Source organism: Blennius ocellaris (genome assembly GCF_963422515.1).
Source record: "Blennius ocellaris genome assembly, chromosome: 1".
NCBI lineage: Eukaryota > Metazoa > Chordata > Actinopteri > Blenniiformes > Blenniidae > Blennius > Blennius ocellaris.
The window spans coordinates 24,012,889-24,036,443 of NC_137650.1; the positions used below are offsets into that span (position 1 = coordinate 24,012,889).

General features: G+C 38.2%; 1 protein-coding gene across 1 annotated transcript in view; it reads left to right on the forward strand.

The window, feature by feature from the left end:
- Nucleotides 1–12,958, forward strand: part of galnt18b (UDP-N-acetyl-alpha-D-galactosamine:polypeptide N-acetylgalactosaminyltransferase 18b) — a 92,134-nt gene extending 79,176 nt beyond the window's left edge. The window contains exons 9-11 of the mRNA XM_080503578.1: nucleotides 201–296; nucleotides 7,799–7,963; nucleotides 12,132–12,958. Coding sequence (XP_080359704.1) covers nucleotides 201–296; nucleotides 7,799–7,963; nucleotides 12,132–12,278 — 408 coding nt within the window. The 3' untranslated portion in view covers nucleotides 12,279–12,958. The remainder of the gene's footprint in view (nucleotides 1–200; nucleotides 297–7,798; nucleotides 7,964–12,131) is intronic.
- The last annotated feature ends 10,597 nt before the right edge of the window (nucleotides 12,959–23,555 follow it).

The window sequence follows — 23,555 nt, forward strand, 5'->3', positions numbered from 1 at the left end:
GACTGTGCGAGGAAATAGGAGTAAGTAAACCACGGGACGTACTGTATTACTGTCACGTCTCACTTAATAACTCATTATTCACAGCACTGGCTATTAGAAATGTCAAGGTTTGTTGATACATGTTAACACTGTTAAACTACTGACTGGAAGCAACTTCTTTTGTTTGTTCTTTTTTTTTGGCATCTTTTTTTTCTTGTCAGTTGAAAAACTCTCTGAAGAACGAGCTGTGCCTGGACCAGGGACCAGACAATGACAACGTGCCCATCCTCTATCTCTGCCATGGAATGACTCCACAGGTTAGAACATCTCTCTCTCTCTCTCTCTCTCTCTCTCTCTCTCTCTCTCTCTCTCTCTCTCTCTCTCTCTCTCTCTCTCTCTCTCTCACTCCCCCCACACCACAGAGCATAGCATATCACTAGGTTTAATATACTACATCTATATTTTATTTCCATTTTGGGATTTTGTCACTCATTAAATCTTGTTCCATCATGAAGAAAAATGACTTTCTTCTTCTGTCTTCTGTGACTTCGTACACCAGCATCAGGTTTTCCATTTTCTCTTTGATATTTTTAAATGTTTATTATCTCATATAAACCTCTGCTTAAAGGTGACACATGCTGTCAACCCCAAAATATAATATCACAATATCAAGAAAACAGTATCAAGTGTTGTTTGTGATAAAGTTATATTGTACCCACACACAGCTCATTTAATGAAAAGGGTTTTGTATTTAGTGAAAGAACATAAACAGCTACAGATTAAGACACATAGCCAGATAGGTCCCTTTTACTTTCTTTGTGATTTCCCTTCATTGTTGCCTTTCTACCTCTTGAATACTGATGTTTCTAAGCTTTAGAGTTTAAGTGTCTCCAAATGTTAGCAGATCTTGATTATCATTTACTTTCTCCAGACTCTTCCAGCTCGTATTGATCTCTCAATCCCATTATGTCTGAGCTGATTGTAGTCAGAGATTGTTTAACCTTGCTGTGGCAGTGGTAAACTCATCCTATTGAGTGCAGTTTGATCTCACACTATCCTGTTTCAATTCAAACGAAACTACTGGAGTGTCCCACACTAATTATACATGGATTGATGTTTCGTCCAGATCAGAACAAATTCAGAAATAATCCTGGGAAATGAATCTGAACACGTCAGCCAAAACATTAGATACACCTTGTAGACCACTGTTACCAGAAGTTTCTTCATCCAGTCTGCTTTGGACAGGTTCACTTATTCGGATATTCCGCTTTGTTTGTGCAGGTGGGAAAGGCCATTTGAACTAAAAGTCTCAGTCTCGGTCTCAGTTCATTTGCAGTTCATTTACAGTGGTAAATGTCGGCAGCCTCTATGGTTGAAGAAATACAGGAAGTGAACCAAAGAGTGAGGCGTAGTCATCGAGGCAAGCCTGAAGAAACTGAGTGAAAATAAACAAAAAATTGGAGAAATGTCTCATGGTAGCCGTGGAGTAATAACAAGGTCTAGGAACTTATTGATAAATGGTCAGATAACTGTAGATCATAGTTGCTTGTGGTCACCCTCAAGAACAATGGTGTTTTGAAGTTGCTTGATTGCTTGTTGTGTGTGGGTTTCTTTGTTCTTTTTTTGAGTGGGTGGGTTCTGTTACACATGATTGAGCCAGCCTCTCTTGTTCTTTGTGCTTTTTTTTCATCCTAAGTGTTTGATTGGGGGAAGAGCGTTACAATCGAGCACTACAGTTGAACCAACTGCATGACCTGTTTGCAGTGAATTGGACTGCTCTCAAAGGTGCAGTGGGAATTGAAACAAACCAAATGAGGCTGGGAAGATTTGGGGGATTTCCCAAGCAAATCGATTCCCTGCACTATCACTGGACCATCTTGGTGTGGAAGCACCCATAGTGGTGCTGAAAATGTTCCTCTGAGATATCGACTATATTAACATGGCAGCATCACATATTCGCTACAGATTCTTTGCTTCAACATACATGATGGGAATCTAATATTCATCTGTGTCTTAAACTGGAATCTGGAAGCTATGCAGATATTGGGTTCTAGTGAAGTCATTGTCTTTTCCATTAGAACATGTTTGACATTTTTGAAGTTTTCTGACATGATCTGTTATCCTGGTGGAAGGAACCTCAGTCGGTGGTACACTGCTATTATACATTAAGTGATGGACATCGTCGCCAACAATAATCAGACAAGCTGCTCGGTTGATATTAAGTGGCTCAAAGTGTGCCAGGAAAATACGCCTACATCAATAACATCACCAGCAGCAGGGTGAACCACTGATATAAGGCAGATTTTATCCATGCTTTCAATATTTTAACCCAAACTCTGTCCTGACCATCCGAATATGGCAGCAGAAATTGTGGCTCAACAGACCAGATAACATTTTTCCAATCTTCTGTTGTCCATTTAGTTCACTGTGTAAACTGGAGCCTCAGTTTTCTCTTCTTAGTTGACAGGAGTGGCACCCAGTGAGGTCGGCTGCTGCTGTAGCCCAGCAGCTTCAAGTTCCGACTTGTTGTGTACTCAGAAGCTTTCTCCTTTGTAATTTGATAGTAATATGTGGTTATTTTGGTGATTGTTACCTTCCTATCATCTTGAACAAGCCCGGTCATTCTCCTTTGACCTCTGGCATCAGCTCGACATTGTTCCCCAGAGAACTGCTGTGCTTTGGATATTTTTTGGACTGTCTGTAATCCACAGAGATGTGAGAGAGAGGTTGTGAAAAATCAGCAGTTTCTGAACTACTCAGACCAGCCCATCGAGCACTGACAACCATGCCACGTTCTCAAATCACATTGCTTCCTCAATCTCATGCTTCGTTTCAACTTCAGCAGGCCATCCTGACCATGTCTACGGGTGGCACTACACTGAGTTACTGCAGTGTGAATGGCTGGTTTGACTTAATGAGTCTGTTGTCAAGTATGCCCGGTGATGAAATATCCAAATAGCAACTGACTTGGGACATCATCATTGAATTTTATTAGGTTTTGGCAAAGACTATATTTTGATTGGTGACTTTTATTCTGACTTGATCTCAACATTGCTGTTCAGCAAAAGGGACACCCTAATGGTCTCAGATTGCTTCATAGTCTTTCACTGCAATTTCTCACTTGTGGGACTAACAAAGGTTCATCAGACCACTTGGACACTTTGTTTCTTTAAACCATTGTTTGAGGCAGGAAGACCAAGATTAGTGAAAGTGAGGGCAAAAGGTCAACCAAACACAAGCAGAGTGAGACGGGACTCACTCTTGAGAACAACCTTATTGCTTTTGCCTTATTGTTCCTGTTATTGTCCTTTTTATTATAATAGAGGGACGAAGATGTGGAAGGAAAAGAGGAGTTCTGTACAGGGCCATGGTTTTTTTACTCGTGAAAAAAGTGCTTTGTACTGCATTTCATCGTATCAAAAGTGCTTCAAGTTTGATTGATTTGTTGAGTTGGGTACTTTATACAACCAATTATTTTTTCTGCATTATGTGGTGGAGGTTGGTACAGAATCTGAGGAAAAGGATGTTTGCGCTGGATGGTTTTAATCTCTGTCTATTCACACAAAAAATAACCCAAGAGCTGATGGTGCTCCCAGCAGTACGTCTCCTCTCTGATGAACTAAGATAAAGACACACGGCATGTAATGCTCGCGAGCCATCTTAATCAAACACATATTTAATAGACAAAACTTTATGAAACTGAATTAAAATAATCTTTACATTCAACAAATTCAGAGACAACACTCATCTCCGAGATGGAAGGCACACAGTCTGTTAAAGTCACAAGAACAATGGCATATACAAACCCAATAAATGGAGTATTTTTGTGAAATGTAACTGTTATATCTAACAATCTGTTACACATAAAACCTCCATCCAGTGAAAACAGCTGGTACTATAGTGACAGTAAAAAAAGAAGTGAAACAACCAAGGAGAGAAAATATTATCTTTGAAAGTAGAGTTTTCAGAACTTTCTATTATGAAATGACATATCATTCAAAAATGTGTTTCATTAGTCTTGCTTTACTTTCTTTTCATTGTCAATGTTGTTTTTCAATGTATGATGCTCTATGGAGTTCAGTGTAGCACTGAAAAAAATATTGCATTAAAAATAGCTTTCCTTTTTTTACCTGTGCTTTTGACTTCACACAGTGCAGAAGTTGTTAAATTAACAATACTATTTCAATATATATGTATTGGTTGTTTTTTATAACTAAATTATCATGTAACTTAAACATGAATATATCGACGAAAGTCTCATTTATCCAGACCTCCTTGAATTGTAATCGACTCCAATTGATCTACCGGTTTATTTGCCAGACTGTCTTTGCCACATCAACAACTATTTTAGAGATGGATGTAACTTAAAAACTTGCTAATTATAAATTTGTCATGTGCTATAAATCCAAGCATATCAAACAAAGGATTGGAGTAGCACCAGCCTTCCTAATGAGATTAAGGATCTCGTCTGCAAAGCAAATCACGTCTGCTCTATTTTTACGTTTCAGGGTTACATCATCGAGAGGAATTGGATTCTGAATTTCCTCTATAAAGACTCAGACACATAGACATCTGCAAAACGTTTGCTGTCACTGGTCACAATGTGTATGTAGAATGAGAATCACCCAGGAACCTGTACAGTGGTGTAGTGGTTAACACTTTTGCCACATTGTGAGAAGGTTTCCATGATGAGTTTGCACATTCTCCCTGTATGTGGAGGAGTTTTATTTTGGTACTACAGTTTACTGCCACGGTGCAAAGACATGTGTGTGACTTATTGGTGACCGTGAGTTAATAAGATTCTGCAGTTTCATCCCAGATAGAGGCTATAGATATATGGCATTTAAAGATAATACTAGCTAGTTCACATTCTATTTCTCATAATATGTAATAGACACTTCCCATATATATGTGTACATATATAAAACATACGTTTTTAGTCTTTTCTGTGAAGGCTTGCATCGGGAACAGGCGATATATAGCCGTAGGGTGCTCCAGGCCTGTGAATCTGTGAATCTTTTCTGTGAAGGTTTGCGTAGACATCAAGACTCTGCTTTTTCTTTCTGTCTTTCCCCAGCTGCCATTTTATACCAATGTTGAGCTACTTTTTCAAAGGAACTATGTGTCTTTATGTATAAATATACACTACTGTTCATTCTATGCCACTGATGTTACAAATAATTAACTTATTATAATTAGGTGTCTAAATGGGAAGTGTCTCACAAAGAAGCATCTGTCTGGGATGACACCAGATTCTGCATAAGCCATTATAATGTGCATGCTCACGCAAATTGTTTACATGTTGTGTGAGTTTTGTGGGTGATCAACTGCCACAAAAAACCCATCAGTAATATCACCTTCAAACAGGGGTGTTCAAGTAATTGCTTTGCTTGTATTGGTGCTTGATATTGTCATTGAGGTGATTGGGCAAAGCCCCAACAAGCACAATATGAAAAGTGATAGCATGGTGTTTGACATGCTGGCGGAGGAAGTTAGCAAACAAATTGGAGCGTGACAGCAAATAAATCTGAATTTGGAAAATGGAAACTCAAAATGGGAAATTAGTCAAACTCAGGGCTTTGGGGAAAATACGACAGACAAAACAGATTTGGGAGAGATTAATCAAGGCTGACTCAGGGTACAACAAAGAAAATATCAGAGAAATCGCTTGTTATTTCTTCTGATAGATGTGAGTGTGTCCCATGAGTGGATCCGTTCCCGTGTGTGCATGAAAAAACAAAGTCTGCACCAGTTTTTATATTTGCAAACATTTGTCAATTTTTTTTCAATTATCATTTTTATTGAGAATAAGGCACAAAAATAAGATGGCATTAAGAAAATACTTCTTTTTTTTTAAACAGACACACGTACACAAACATGCGTGTACAAGAACCTGAGTAGTGCATCTTAATCTAATGAAATTAAGTAATAGATAAATAAATATATATAATACTGGTATGAGTAGCAACCAATATCATTTAACAGGTATGAGTCATTAAACATAAACAAAAAAAACTATGTGAGGAAAAAGTCGCAAACATTTATTTAGTAGGTCAGCCCCTCAATTGTCTGTAGGTCTGAATGTGATTTGAATAAAGCTGTAAAGCAACATAGATGATTTTTGTTTTTGCAAGACAGACGTGCTGTGCTGTAGTGTGGTGAACGTGGTGCTTAAACCAAACTGTAAAGGCAAGGAAGACTATGATAAAATTTACAATTAAGCATGTGACCGAGGCAAGACTTCCAGCTCACACTGTAATGAAATCTATATGCCCAACAACAGCAACAGTAGAAACCACAACCCCTTTACAGACTGGCAATCTGCATGCATAGCTCCAAAAGTGAGCAGCATTTTTATTTGTCAAATCACACTTTTCAGGCAGTTTAATATCTGGTGTGAATGAGGTAGGCGGTAATTTGGGCATTTTCAACTAAATAAGAGTAGAGTCAAAGACTGAAACTGTTAAAGTAATGCAAGCATGAAAATGAGCTAACGTGGTCTTGGGTTTCTACCAGCTGAGATTCTGGGTAATTGTCTGCCCACAGCCCAATTTTACTTTGATATAATTTTCCCCTCCTCACCCTCTATTTGCAGCTCTTTATCATTTGGATTCTGCCAACCAATTAACATGCTCACTTTTGGCTTTTTCTTCTGTCTATTTGGCTGACATGTTTAAATATATCACAGACTTTGAAAGAAAAGCATATGATCCCCAAGACAATTGGACCCAGTCACTTTATTAGACGGTTGGAAGTGATGCACCATTGTCTGAGAGCACTGGAATGTTGCAGCTGTTTGCTTTGACAGTATGGGGCTAACTTTCCTTTTTTTTATACAGTACTTGTTATGTATGTTTTGGTTTTAAAATGATTGTTTTTTCAGTTTTTTTAATAGTAGTTTCATCATCTGACAGAACATGAAAGCAGAATCTGTTTTATTGCGGTGGAAGATCCTCGATGCCATGAACTTTAACTCTAGATATTTTCTTTAAATTTCAATTAATCATCCAGTCTCTGTGTAGAGTTCAGCATTGTTTGCTGTGCTTCTGTTTTAGTTTGTTTGTTCATTGTTTTCTTTCTTTTTATAATACGCTTTCTTATAAAGCCGTCATCAAATCAAAAATACATATGATCTTCCGACTGAGCATTGTTGTTGTTCAATCAGGGTTTACAGATTGAGCAGATAGGGATTGACTTTTTTAACCCCTTCCGGTGTTGTTTCATAAACGTATGACACATTTGATGTAAATTCAGTAAATCAGCAATCAGAATTATTCAAGAAAATGTCCTATATTGGAAAATCATGCAAGTACCACTGTAGTTACTTCACTTCATCACTTCTGCAGTGACACACGTTCATCGCTTTGTGTGATAAACAAACCAAACTAATTCCAGCTCTGTGCTGTTGAATACATAACATTCTTCCCGTTCCATTCCTGCAACCGATTTTCTGCTTTTTGTCAGCTTAATGTGAGCAAACAGTTGCCCTTGAAGAATGCAGTCAGGAAGCCTTCCATCAGAGAGCACAATTATTCGGGTTTTCTCCCCAATCCTGAATTACTAATGAGATTTTTTTTGTTTGCCTTCCCTGATTCCTCCTTGTTCCCTATTCAATATGGAAAGTCATATAAATATTCATAATTTGAGTATGTAAATCAAACATACAGGAGTCACTTTCATATTTATTTGCTGGATAGTTTAGTAAGCGTGTGATCATTTTCAGCTTTCTTAGGGTCGCCATGTAGATGTCAGCGGCAGCAGTTTAAAACAGCACAACGTCGTGCCCTTTCTTGATAGCACGATGTGCTGTGTCTTTCAGAACGTGTACTACACCAGTACGCAGCACCTCCACATCGGGCTCCTCAGTCCCACCGTGGACGACGACGACAACAAGTGCCTGGTGGACGTGAACAGCAGGCCGCGACTTATCGAGTGCGGCTACGCCACAGCCAAACGCATGAAGCTCCACTGGCTCTTCACTCAGGTGACAACCTCCTGGCGCACAGCTCACATACTGCATGCTGCAGAATACACAAGTCACACAGTTCTTCACTCTCGCTGAGCCTCAGTTTAGATGATTTGCTGAAAGTGACAAGACAACAAACGGTCGTCGTCGCTTTTAATCGTGCAAGTGGTTTAATTCACTGTTTAGACATGAAAAGTTGTTGAAACTTAATGATTGTCTTTTTTCATTAGCAGCTCTGTGGTTGCAAAATGTATCTCTGCAGCACAAACAGCGACTTCACATCATAGCAGTGACTGAATTAAATTTATTGCTTTGATTCAGGCTGGAAAGATCTCATATTGCTGTCTCCTGTGCTGTCAACCCAGTGTTAATCATAGATTTCTGTTCCTCTTCTTGCCCTTAAAAGGAATTTGTTGAGTCTTGCTGTAACAAGACCAGCATTCAATTAACCCTGCCAGCTCTGCACTGTATCACATATGTGTCAGTGTAATGGTGAAAACTTTTTACATGCTCAAACTCATATGTCACATGCACTTACACTCATCTTTACATGGTTGGTTTAGATAACTCTGTATAATTCATTGAGTGGGATGGGGACGTATCAACGAAGCTGAAGCATATCATGTCTGTGAAATGTGACATCAATTATTGACACAGTTTTGACTGCACATGAGTGAAGTGTCAAGCTCAAACAGAAATAGATCGCCTTGATCCTTGATCGACGCAGCGATGGGGAATGGAGCTGCTCTACAAACAAAAGATAGAAAGTTTATATTTCAATACAGCACCATCCTGCATAAAGCCCGGTTAACTCTAGGTATTTTGAATCTCTTTGTTAAGAAATACGCGAAAACGTACTCCACCTGTCCCGACCTGTCCCAACCTTCAAGACAGTATCTTTTCAACCATGAAGTGGCTTACCGATCATTTGGATCATTTGGGTACTACATATATATATATATGCATACATACTGTATATATCTGTGTATGTTTGAATAAAAGGATCAAGGATGTGTTGGCAAATTAGAGAAGAAACATATGTGCAGTGGGTGGCATGCATAGCCAAGTTTTCCTGTGTGATTTGTGAGTATGAGTGGGTGAGGATGCCATTCTTTATTCGTCTGTGACAAGTACCATTTGTTCTGTATATAGCATAGGAACATCAGTGCAACCCCCACCCCCACCTGCAACCAACATGCATCCTAAATCACTTCTCTACACATGACGAGCTGATGTAACACCAATATTAATGTATTTTTACAGTATTTGAGGGAGCACGAATATTAATTATAAGCTGGTGAATCACCAACCGCTACTTAACTGTGTTGAGTATGTCAAAGGTTGTCTTAGGTTGCACTTATGGATGTTTCCTCTGGTTTAATAAACAAGGAAGAGCATCAACATCTTTATTTACATTCTGCAAAAAATGTGCGGTCTTAACCTTCTTAATAATAGCTAGTATTTGTTTTTGATTGAGAACTGCTCATTCAATGACAAAAGAACGGTCCATAAATCACTCTAATATTGAATATAATTTTTAAATTTAAAATCAGAATGTCTAAAATATCAAAGATGGAGAGCCAGGAAATGCTGGGCAGCATGAGTAAATCTGAATATTGGAATAGGTACATTTTAGAGAGGGACTGGGTTTCAGGAGGAATCAAAACTGTATAGTTAACCAGCTACTGTAGTGGTAGTAACTTTAGGTACTGATGTTAGAGGTAAAGTATTATTTCAAATGAGTTTATTTACAAGCATGAGGTGTAAGTTTGTTACTGTGACAGTCAAAGATATTTTGTGAGCCAAACCAGCACAACAGAATTCAGCAACAAACTTTACTTTGTTGTTGAAAACCTTCTCTTCTCGCTCTTCTCGTCCCCTTCACCTCACAGAACAGCTTTGCCTCACGTTTCGTCCTCTAAACCGCCCTTTCACCTCCCCTGACTCTGCCAAGGGAGAAACGCCACACATTTTCAAAGTGTCTGCTCTAATTTAAACAATCAATGGTGCCGTCTTTAGTCGCTTGACAGGCAACGCTTCACTTGTTAGCAATGAAGTTGACTTTTTCCCAATAGATCGTGCTTCAAGGCAATGTGAAGCAGATGCCATTAGTTCATCTTTCATGGATTCAGCTTTCGTGAATCACTAAAATAAAGAGCGGGTGATGTTGAAACATAGATCATTTGCTAACTATGTTGACAGAAAAACTACATTCAAAAAGGTACATGAGCCATAACAACAGATAATCCATAAGCACATGTCCTCCCTGATATTTGCCTGGTTTAACATGATCGCTAAGGAGGCCAGAATGCAATGAATAATGTCCAGTGGCTTTTCACTGAATTGATCTGTCCATTTTCATTACATTTTTAAAACGCAAAATGAGCGTTTTGGTAGACATCCAACAATTCTGTTTGGATGACAGTCTACCAAAGCAATTAAACTGTTAAGTTGTAGTTTCTGTTTGGGCATATTAACTCACTGTAGGACAGTGGGATATGTTGACATTAATACTTACTTTCTATTGTACTGGGTGCTTTTAACATGTACGGATGTAATATGGTTCTTTCTTCAGACCTGCTTGTAAAATCCCCAAAATAGCTTCAAGGATTAACTTGATGGCAAACTCATTCATTGATTGATTGATTGATTGATTGTTACTTTATTGTCATTGTACAGGTACAGGTACAGGTACAACGAAATTGCATTCACATAGAAAGTTTTGGGGAAAGAAGGACACATGAGGTGAGGAGAGGAGGGAAAAAGGCAGATTAAAGACTGTGTTCTGAGGAGCACAGTCTGTAATTGGGGAAAAAAACCACCTCGGGCACGTTAGGTTATTATATCATTATCTGGTTTTCAGAATTTCAGAATTCAATACTGGTGATTACAGACATGTATTATGTGAGACAGGAAAATATATATATATATTTTTTTTTTTTAGTCAAATAAAATGTGTACATTTCAAATATCATACCATGCCTTTTTCATATATGTCCTTATACTTTTATTTTATTTTGTTTGTCACTTTATATAATATTATGTAAGTGTGTTACATGTTTTAACAGGTCCCTCTTGGCAATGAGAACATGTGTCTCAATGAGATTCCATGTATAAATAAAAGTAAAATTAAAAACACAAGAATTTTGGGGGGGACATCCTACAATGCAGACTATAAAGTGGATTAACTTTCGCTTTTCTCCACAATATATTTTGTGGAGATTAAAAAATATATATATTTTGGCTAAAATGACTGTGAACCTCTGACCTTGTCTTTTCAGTATTCATCATTAAGTCATCATTTATATGATGCTGTGTTAGCCGATAAAATACTATATTTCCTCATGCTTTAATTACGCTTCATGTATATCGCTGTAGTCAATATGGTCTGGAGTTTAATCCCTTTTTTCATTCTGCACCATCAGCTGGCTCCAGCCACCCCTGCATAATGCTTCATAAATGCCCCTTCCAGCAGTTACTGCCAATCTGTTACCTATAAAAATGTCTTTGGACCTCGCAGACAGGCCAAACTCATGTGGAAATATTGAAAGAATAATTTACCACACAAATTGTACAACCTGTCCAGTTCTTGGGTCTATTTCTTCCCACACCCTGCTGCATGTCTCTCATCTCATTGAAAAGAGCTCTCTCGCTGCTCTCTTGATGCCATATTGACTGTTGAAGGTCTCCTCTTCAGATACTTGCCCTTTGTCAGCCCTGACACCATAATGAGAAAGTCCTGTTCATTTCATGAAGACATGGTGCAATATTCTTTGCTCAGTTGATGTGCTCATTTTGCTCCGACTCCAGCAACAGCTGTCATATTAAAAATAATAAACGGTTGGCCCTTATTTCCATTCACTCTAAAGGTTTTGCTCTTCCCCTGACCTTCATATAGCCATTGCATGAATCAAATTCTTCTTTTTGAATTAAATAATTGATTGTCAGATTCTGACAATGATATCAAACCCATTCAATTTTTCTAACCACACGGTTGCCGTTTGCTTGGCTGAGGGAGAAAAGCAATGTGAATCAGCCAAAAAAAAAGCCCATCTTCAGGCGCTTGAGCAGCTCACATCCACAGTCACAGCAGTGCAGGTTTAAAGCAGGCCAGCTATATTGTGCACACAAAATTGTGCTTCTGAAGTCCAGCAGAGTTTTAACCAGCATGCTTTTATCTTTTCAGGGAGGATCCATTCAGAACAAGAAATCAAAGAGATGCCTAGAGCTTGTAGTAAGCAGTGACAATGAGTTTGGCTACCAACTGGCTCTGCAGAAATGCACTGGACAGAAATGGTTCATTTCAAATGTGCTGTTTAGCAGTTCCCTATGATCGACTGCTGAAAGAAACACCAGACTGAATGGAAAACGGACTGCAGCTTTCTATTGTGTGCATCGGTGTGTGCTAGCGTGTGTCTGCCAGTGCGAAAAAGGAGAAGAAGGAGGAAAACATTGGAAAAAGCTCATTTGGAGGACAAGGATGTCCTCCAACGAGAAGTTGACGTCACATCACAAATGTTCAACACTTTATTTTGCCTACAGGATCAGCCATAACTGGCAGATATTTTGCAGATTTAACAACGTAGGAAATTTAGTATATTTTGTGGTAAATACCGTACAGTCAGATTTTGGTTGACTTAAAATATGTAATGAGTCCAAAATGGTTTTGTATATTGTTCATATTTGCTACTGTGTAGCAAGCTTTTTCACCTTGTCCCTGCTGTAATTATTTAATTTTAGTGTCTCAGGTTCCTAGGTTTATTATACGATCCTACTGTAACATTGTTGGAAATGTTGGAATAAATCTTGATATTTTCTATATGTAAATATTTGGAATATTTGTAATATATAACAGTAAAATTACAGATGTTAAAAATGAAGTGCAAGTGTTTTTTTTTTTTATTACAAGGATACTACCACTGTGACACCTCATTTTACATCAATTATAAAGAAAATGCACATAGCACAATCAAAGGTGTTTCCCATTTCACATATGCACCATAGAAGGTGTATGTCAACATTTTTAAAAAAGAAAGCCAAATATAGAAAGGCTGCAAGATGCACAGAAAAAAAATTATTTACCAAAACACAAAGGTTTCCAGGATACTATGAAAAGACTGATGAACAGCCTCCAGCGTGTTATGTTGTGTGATTTACAGACTGTGGCAGCTCTTTGAATCTATACATTGTGGATGCTATATTTACTCCAGAAGATGACTGAGAAGAAGAAATAACGTAAATAGCTAGATTTAACTCTGGAGATAAAAAAAAAAAATGCTAATCATATTGTTGTTTTTTTAACCTGTGCTTCAAAATGTTTCGACTTAAGTTGTTTTTATGGTGTTTTTCATTTTTATCTCTGCACGTCCGTTTTGGTTCTCGTTAGATGCATTGTGTTTCTCAGCAGGGACGTTATACTGAACATTTTGTACACACAGAGACAATATGTGCACACACAGCAGATAGAAGGCGCAGTGTCATGAACGTGGTGTTGTCAGTTTGTCGTGACAAATAAAGGGGCAGAAACTGAGAAACGGGGCAGCCTTCTGCTGTGACTGTTGTGTGCACCTGGGGAGGAGACAAGTTGTGCAGCCTGTTTTCGACTTGCCAGTTCTCATTACCATCCACATTCAAGCAGAGCTCGGCAAATCATGCCATTAAATATACATGGGAACCCACTTTCATCAAAAGGACCTCCCAACTAACCCGTCTTAATATATGCAATAAGAGCGCCTCTGCATGCACAAGTTTCCGAATAAAGGCATACCAAAACACAACTCTCATGAGCATTACTTAAATTTTTTGGGGAGCTGACATTTTGTCCTGATTGCCTGCTTTCCAAGCATTACTTTCAGTTTCAAATTAGGGTGTAGAACGGCAATCTGTGTATGCATTTGTGCTTAATATTACATTATAAAATCTACATTCTTCAGCTTTGTTGATTTAACACACAGTAAACTGAGTGACATGACAAAGGTTATTATGTCACTTAGGTTGCTGAGTGATATAACAGAGGTTGTTGGTTTATTTTTTTAGGTTAGACTGAAATACACTTGAAAGAATTAAACACGTGTGAATAAGGGGAAAGAGAAACCGTCTCCTGCAGTGATGGAGCCTTCGTGCTCTCTCCGTCTGAGCATGAGTCACACGCGATATCTCAGAGAAGTGCTGGCCTGATTTCGACGAAGCCTGGATGATAATGTCTCTCTTCCCTTTGAGATCTAGCATTTGCAAAATTACTGCCATTTGCCTTGCTATGGGAATTAAATCCTGGCTCTTGTCAGGACATGTACATGTCCTGCTCTTCTAAGTAACTGTCATGAAAATTGTATTGCTCCCATGAGAAACGTAAAAGTGTGTTTCCTTTTCATGGAGATTGCAGCTTCAATTTAATCTCTACAGAGGTAAACAGATTTTTTCATTGGTACATCACATATTTTATAATAGCTACACGAAGGGAGTGCAAACATAATGGTTACTGTCAAGTGGAGAAAACGCCTCTTATGTGGAAAACATAACTACTGAATTCCAACATGTTTTTCGAAAAAATTGAATCTTTATTTTCTACAAGAAGTTCCTTCAATGGGTCCTGCAGTTTTAACAAAACCATGCTGTGAGGGAACTTAGCTCTGAAGGGTGTTTTTGTGTGAAGCAAATTACAATGCAATTACCAAGGAAAATAATATATAATTGTTAAATATCTAATATTAATATCTAAAGGTGTAGTCGTAATGTTTAAGGTAGGAGAGGATTGTGAAAAACATTAACTATATTGTAATAAAATCATTTATTTGAAATACCAACATATATTATGTACCAATACATAAGTAGTATGTACATTTGGTAGGATATATGCTGTGATATATTAAACAATTTAATATCCATCCATCCTTCGGATCCCCTTGATCCAGCTTCAAACACTTATTTTCGGTGTGGGATGGAACAGGAAACAGAGAGAGAGAGAGAGAGAGAGAGAGAGAGAGAGAATAGACAAACTCCACAAATACAGACCCCAAGCAGAACCCGGAGTCAAACCTGTGACCGTCTACTGAAAGGCCGCAGTGCTTACCACTGCAGCCCGATGCGCCAAGTTAATTAAAACTCACTGGATAACCGAGATAACACAGTGCAATTCCTTTCTCGGTCCCTCCTATTTCTTGTACAATATTTTTGACATGGTGGAATATTTTTGGAAATTTCTTTTCTTCTTGCCCAAGGTCAGATGAGACGTTTGATGCCTTCATATCTGTATGGAGCCAGCAGCCAGCTGGCTTAGCAGCGCATGAAGACTGGAAGCATGAGGAAACGGGGAAAGTCTTTCCAAAGTTACAAAATCCGCCTCGCAACTGCTCCAAAGCTCACTACTTAACACATTATGTTTCCTACAAATACTAAAGCTTATAAACCATGTGGTGGTTTTTACATGGGTTTATGTGTCGAACTGCTTCTGAGGAGGGACTCCTCAGAAGGCGCAGCCAGGACACGACGCACATTGCAAATCGCAGCCTCAAAACGTTCTCAGACTGGGTCATTGTATATCAGTGGTGAATGTGAATGCGATTGCCTTGACCAGGAGTCAGATGAAACTTAAAACGTGATATTACAATATACTTCCATCCATCTTTTATTACAGCCTCATTGGGAGCTGGAATGTATCCAAGCTGGAATCAAGCAGAAGGAAGTCAAATAAATGGTTACTCACACCTGGGGCCGTTTTTGGGTGACCACTGAGCCTGATCTAACATAAATGTCTTTTGAACTGTGAGATAAAGCCAAAGCACACAGGGACAACATGTGAACACCACACAGCGTGGCCCTGAGCATGAAGTCAAACCAATCAAGAGGCAGTATTAACCATTTCAACACTGCCTGTACAGTATTGACCCTGGATCTATATTGAAAGCCAGTGTTTTAAGCACACCGACATTGAAACAATACAAACCACTTTTTCTCCTCTCACTTTCCGCAAAAGAAATAAATAAACATATTTGTTCCATAATGTAAAACTGTTTCTTAAAATAATATTGAATCCATTCCTCTCACTCCCACTTCTGTATATTTATCTCTATGTATCTCTTATAATTCATGAGTTTGCCCCCTGCGGAAACAGAAACTCCGAGAAACAACCTATCACGTCTTGTCACTATTTTCTGCCCATGACACGGAATCATAAAACATTGAGGAATACATTCCTGGCAGAAGCTGTGGTGTGATCAAGGGTATCAGCTGAGAGTTTGAATACCATATGGCAAAAGGAAGCAGCTTGTCAGAAGTGAGAATATGTGAACGCCCCCCAGGATCCAGCGAAGAGGATTCCTCTGTTGTCTCTCCTGCAGGTGGGCTACAGGTAGCAGAAGGGGAAGCTGTCAGTGCCGCAGGGTGTGTGGGACATCGCACATGCTGAAAAACAGAAACGGAGGAAAGCTTTCTGTTAAAAATAAACATTCTTGTTGCCAAAGATGAAATGACTTTTCACTACTGGAGCAGCCGCAGCAGCGTGGATGATGTTTAGGCAGAAAAGCAGATTCACCAGGACAACACATGTGGGTGTGAAATCTGTGTTCACCACACAGCCAAAAAGCTCCACAGGTGGATAAATGTCACTGTTAATTGTTTTCTCTGAGAGTGAGTCTTTACTGCGTCGCTATGGTTACGAGTGTAAAGCTGCACGTCAGACCAGTGAGCGTACTAACTGAGGACCCGGCAGGATGAAATCACTTTTAGATGCATGTGTTACTTTAATGTCTGAGCTTTTTGCATGCTTTAACCCATTCAAAGGAACCAGCTGACAAGTGTGTCTGCTTTTGTTCATATCTGTCTTTGCTTGTACATAAAGTGGATGGAGTATAATGGTGGGATTTGCAGGAAGCTGAAAGCCTGTTCTCCACATGGATAAAATGAAGGGGTGCTCTACAGTGGCTCAATAAAAAGGCTGAACTCAACAGTCAGCCCTCCTTTAGCCAGCCAGGCAGATCTATTAAACTAGAAGACTTTCAGCAATAAATGATATTAGCAATGCAAGCTCCTGGAAAATTGCATTATGGTATAATGAGGAATATATCAAGAAATCCTGGAATAATCACATTTTATCTAATTGAAAATATAAAAACACTTTATTAGATAACAAACATGATCAGTGAATGATGAATGTGTTATTATTTTGTTAAATTTAAATCCTGTTTGAAAATAGTTATGGGTATTAATCATCATCTTCGTGTGAAAGCGAAGACTGACGTGATGTGTATGTGTATGTGTATGTGTATGTGTATGTGTATGTGTATGTGTATGTGTATGTGTATGTGTATGTGTATGTGTGTGTGTGTGTATGTGTATATATATATATATATATATATATATATATATATATATATATATATATATATATATATATATATATATATATATCATTATGCAAGCCCATATCCAGTGATCATTTCCATCTTCAGTGTGGCAGGCCAATAACAGCATCACGAAATTATACAAAACAACAGCAAACAACAACGGCAGGAGGTGGAAATGGAAACGAAAAATATTTGCAGGATATATGGTTGATTTCAGACCAGAAAAGGGAGCACAATCAAGCATGATCTGAAATAGCAAAGAACAAAGTGCTCGAGTGCATCACATGATTTCACGAAGTGAATTAATGAGATTGACCGATAGCATATGTTGGTGTTATTGCGTGTTGTCTTGTTCCCCGGTCTTTTGCTCAGTGATTCACACAGTGCTCTGTTGTACAGTGTATGTATGTGCAAAGGTCTCACAAGGTCACAAATCCTCTCGAGTTTTCAATAAAATGATAGCCCACAGGATGACCTTGCAATGGTGCGTAAATAGTTCTTATTTAACCTTCATTTCAAAAGGAAGTCCCTTGGGACAAATGAGGGAAACCTGGTCAAGAGGCACTCATAGAGGTGATCATAAAAGAGCAAGCAGAAATAAAAGCTTAGATACAATTAAGACACCATAAAAATGTTCAGGTCCAATTTAAGGAGAGCAATTACATTATTATATTAGACAGGAGAAAAATTTGAGTTATCAACTAAATACTTGGAAATGGCTTGCTTATTGTGCACTTGCCTGTTGCAGAGAAATGGGATTATTATTTCAGGATCATCTCCATGGTCAACTTCACTGACTCCTGAGATCTTCTTCCACCATACTCGCCACACTGGTGTTGAGCAGCCAGTGAGCCTTCAGAGCTTATGCTTCCTGCTGCAGGAGGTGAGTCTGAATTCACTCTACCCACTGCAGATAACACAGTGACACAAATCACATTACTCCTGTTATACTTAATAAATGTTAACATGTGTGGGAAAATGGTGGCATTTTATCTATTACAATTAAACTGACTTTTGACAGTGATGGATGGGATTCCATTCACAAGGCCATAAATCCTATTAAACTGTGAAAATGGGTATTGACTGTAAAATCCACACTTTACTTTTACATTTTAGTTACTTCATACAGGAGTTAAATCTGCTTTCATCTATGGAATGACTTTCCGTGTTTTATTCCTCTCCCAAAGGAGCCATTAGTTGCTGCAAAATAAATGGCTGCTCATTTTAGTCTCTCGTTTGTATAAAATGTGAATTCAATCTAACCGATGAATGCACCATAGTTGGCAATGCAAAATGTTATATTTCCCAAACCATACAAGGATGCAGTATGTAGTAGATGATTGAGTGCTTGCACAATAAATGCAGTCCAGAAATCAATCCCAAATATAGCCTAGGCTAAATTTTAAATACAGTAGACTCTGATCAGGTTGGCTTGCTACAGGTACACAGAGGCAATTTTATCCATTAGTTTTCTATATCGAACTTCTGAGGAGCCAATCCCAGCTGTGTGAAGGCTGGATACACCATGGACAGATCACCAGTCCATCATAGGGCAAACACAGAGAGACAAAGGTACACACACTCACCCCACAGCTCAATTATAGTGTTCACACTTGGAGAAAATCTGAGTACCAAGAGAAAACCAATGAACAAAGAAGGAGAACATGAAATCTTCACTGACTCTTATTGGAAACGGGGATTTTCTCACTATGAGGCAGGCAAGCCAAACCCAGACAATTTTAAAGTAACTAAATACCCAAACAAGCATGTTTGTTGATCATGAGAGAAATCCCACTTAGCCACCAGGATACATAATAGATAGACACAGTCTGGTTTGGGAACGGAGAATCCACTGGCACCATCCATGACAGGTCCAGCTGGAGGTGTTGCCATTTGAACATGGACTCTGGCCACCAGGACTATTCACCTGTTGGCGAGAGTCCAGAGGGACCCACGTGAGCAGCATCATGGCTGTGTTGGCCATAGCAGTGGTCAGGTAGAAAGAAAAACATGTGAACCCTCAAAAAGACCCCAGATCCCAGATTCTAGCTACTGGACTTGTTAATTGACGACAGGAAACGCTACATAACTAAGACAAACTATTTTCTTTTATCATTTTCCAATAGCATTGGCTCGTCAACAGAAGCCAAACTTTTAATATATTTGTACCTGTTATAGTTTTCATTTAAATCAGTTTATCATTTATCTTGATCTCCAAATTTTTAGCATATGGACCAGTAATAAAAGTACTAACAGACAATAAAAGCATAATCAGAAAACCAAAACACATTTATTTACTCAGGCTTTCTCAAGTTTCTCATCTTTGGTAAGAAAGCTTTTTTTTGTTTATTGTTGTTGTTGTTGTTGTTGTTGTTCTTTTTCAAATAAATGTTTGAAGGCACAGTGTGACAAACAGGACTTATTTGCATTCCTGGTAAAAGAAATGAAAGGCTTGATACTGCTCTCACATCAGCCTGGTCTCACTCCTGCGGCATCAAATGCTACCATTTTGTCAAAGTCACTGATGTCTCACACAAGGTGCCCTTTCACATCAGTGACAGGAGCTAAACTGAGAGAATAAAGGGATAAAGTCCACACAGGGAGGAGATCAGAGCTTGTTGGATGGATCAAACACAGAACTATCGGCCAGGAGTCCAAGAGTTTGTTTGTGTGTGAGTAAGAACATTCTGGATCTTTTTCAATCATGGCATAATCCTAAATAAATGTAGTATACTTAATTTAACCCAAATAATGATAATTTACAGAGACTAAGAGACTCTTGCCCAAAAAACTGCTTCTGAATACATATAAACAATGAATGGTAATGGTCTTTGATTTGTGCAGCAAATATGAAGCTATTTCCAGAAAGCAGTGAGCTCATGTCTTTATAAGGTACTTATTAAAACACTTTTGAGGATAGAAATCTTTAAACTACAGCCTTTAGGGAAGAATAATTAACTTCATTTTACTTTAGTGACTTTTTAAAGTTTGTGAAAATGGTCTTCCACACCATAATGTATCATAAAGTCAATATAAAAGGGTAAAAAGAACATTTATTTGGGAATTTATAGGCAGCAATTAAAATGCTATTTTTCACCGAATTTACTGTAGATGGTCACTGATTTGGCATTTCATTTCTTTCTCCACACAATACTTAATCAAATACTTTCTTGTGGTAAACTTATTACATTTTTACACTATGAAATAAGAGGTAAGTAAGAAGTTAGAGATACTAATTTAAAGTGAAGAGCCTCAACAAAACAGTATTTATTAATGTCATGGTACATGATTATTCCTCTTCATTCCTGATGGAACAAAGGTCTTTCACTTGCACTTGCCATCCAACCCTATCTTGTGTATTATAACTTCCGCAATATAAGCTGAAACTAAAACACTAGATGTTATTGTGAGTTATTGTCATTTTCATTCTCAAAAAGCTAATCGAGCTTCACCTTTTTCATTGAATAGAACAAAAGATTTAAATATATATCACTGATTTTTATTAGAAAATTTGTGTTGTTATTTTGGAAGAAATGTAAAAGAAATCCCCCTAGAAGTAAGTATTAATACCTAATCTATATCGACCACATTTCCTTTGTTCAATCCTTTACCAGATACATTTAGGATGATGTTTGCTGTGAGAGATGGGAGGAATAGATCCTTGTTTTAAACAATGTATTCCCACTTCTGAATTATTTTGTGGTTGCAGCTTGGGATAATATGTATCTCCCCTATGTCGTCACTAAAGGTACTTCACCAGACCGGATAATGAAGAATCAAACAAATAAGAATTGAAACTTGAAGCGGAGCAGAAAATTCTCATACATTGAGGGTCAAAATATGACACTATAACATCAAGCTTATACTCACACTTCACATCATTCCCTCACATGGAGTGGGAAAATTTGCTGAAATGCAAGATATTATTTTCAACAGTGCTAAAAATGATAAATTACATCTGTTAATAGGCTACAAATGAGGACTTTTATTTTAAAATCTGAAGCTCTAGTAAGTAAACAGAGAACCTGTAACATTTATCTTAAATTTTATTTGACTAAAGTTGTAAAATTTTGCTTTAATAAAATTCATATTATAATTACCCTCTATCCATCCATCTATCCATCCACCAATGAAGCTGTGCCTGTCAAAGAACCCAAGAAACAAGTATATGAGACAAGTGTGAGACAGCATGGGAAAATGTTATCACATCACGGTCTGTGCCTGCCACACATGCAGAACATTAGTTGGACCAGACACATACTTACCTGTCATTTTGCAGCAGCTACAGCCTTCCCTCTGACTGCTGGCTGTCTGTACCCGTCCGTGACACCACCGACCTGAGGAATCTTAGACAGCCACATTCATCTCAGTGAGGGGGAAAGGCTGTGCAGTCCATGAGCTCACATCCTTGACACTCCCTGACAATGTCTAATCACTGCAATCTGGATTTAGACTCTGCCCCTCCACTCCTGCTGCTCTGTTGAGAAAGACATCTTGTGCGTATTGGAGCAAAACTCCATTTCTATTCTTGTCCTCCAGCACACAGAGCTGCATTTGATTTGAGCTCCACCCCAAACAGGCAGAGTGATGATAGTTATCCCGGTGCTGCTCCTCGGCTGGATTCAGATCTCTCCCAGATTTCAGTTTGTCGAAGTAAACACAAAAAGATTTGTGGTTTTGTGCAGATTATATATATATATTTATTTTATTTTTTTTTTTTTTTTTGAAGTGACATGAATCCCGAACAGTATACTCTGAAACTGCACTGGGTGCTGAATCCAGATAAATCAGAGGACATGCTCCCCTCTCTGCAAGTTTCTTGCAGAATGTTTATATATCTACATGCCTTGTCCATGTGAGTGATGACTGGTAATTAAGTGGATTTATTCAGCACGGAAATGTGTGTACTTCAATATTTCAGTTTAATCCTGATTTACTTGTATACTAAATTTCAATGTGAAATGCAGGGCAGCCAGCGATGAGGCAAAAAATTTAAAACTAAACACAGTACAAACTTATGAGAAATATTATAAGAATGGTGCCCATTAAAATGAATATCTCCAGCAAGCAGTGTTGACCTGTGTATAATCTGGTACATATGTAAATGTGCGTATCTAGAATGGATTGATGTATAATCTCTGGCGCATTGGGAGTCCATCACAGCATACTGATATCGTCTGAAAACAAAAGAAGCAATCTCCACAATACAAGTGTGAAAAAAAACCCAGCTTAAATTTTTTTTTTAATTTAAATTAAGCTTAGAAACAATACTGCACTACATCTGTAATATTTGCTCCATTAAGTGAAGAGAAATCTATTTTATGTTTGAATCCTCTTTGAAATCCATTTCCGTGTTATCATGTGTTTGATGTTCAAAGCTCCAAATATTCTGACCGAGATGCAAAATTAATCATTTCAAGCAAACAGCATCTGTCAACCAGATGGAGAGCAGTGATCTGATGGTATGTGCTTTACCAGGAGAGGAGCTCATTTCTGTGGCCACCTGACTCTGAACTTATCAAGAAATACACACAACACAATAAGCTGTAATCCTCCGTATATTGCGGGAGAAAATCCATCAACAAGCTTTTTCTGACTGTCTTTACAGAACTCAATTAGAGGAGCTTCGGGAAACAGATTGCTTGCCATATTGGAACTCAGAAATAAGCATCTCTCTAACAATGTGTTGGTATTTATGATTTGCACCACTTCTCTCTTCACTCGTCTATGCAGTCACCAAGAAAAGCAACCCTTGACCAGATGGTATATGAATTGTGCTGCTTCCCAAAGGCTACATTTATTGAAATGAGGAAATAAGACTTCCCTTAAGTTACAACTGCACATACAAGCAGATGACATTATGAAGAATACTTTTTGTTTAGGTGGAATGAGCCACACTGACCTGCTATCGGAAGAAAAGTTTTACATTTCTGGGGAGTGTGGGTTTTTTCTTTGCCAAGAGTTGAAGGCTATAGACTCAATCTTCCTTTGAAAACTATTGTTGTTTGTCCATAAAGAAATATATCTAATATGGTAATTTGTAAGATTCAGAAGTGCTTGTAGACAAAACAAGGCCAAGGAACATTCAGCAACAAACAGAAACAACAACACATTTGGCTTGATGTAGACAACTTGACCTATTTGCTCTCAGACAAATTAGTTTACATTGAGACAGAGTGAGCTGTATTTATCACGCCAGAAATAAGTGGGATGAATCTAATCGTTCCTCTCGAAGGTGAAGCTGTGTTGTCTTTGATTGGCCACTTAAA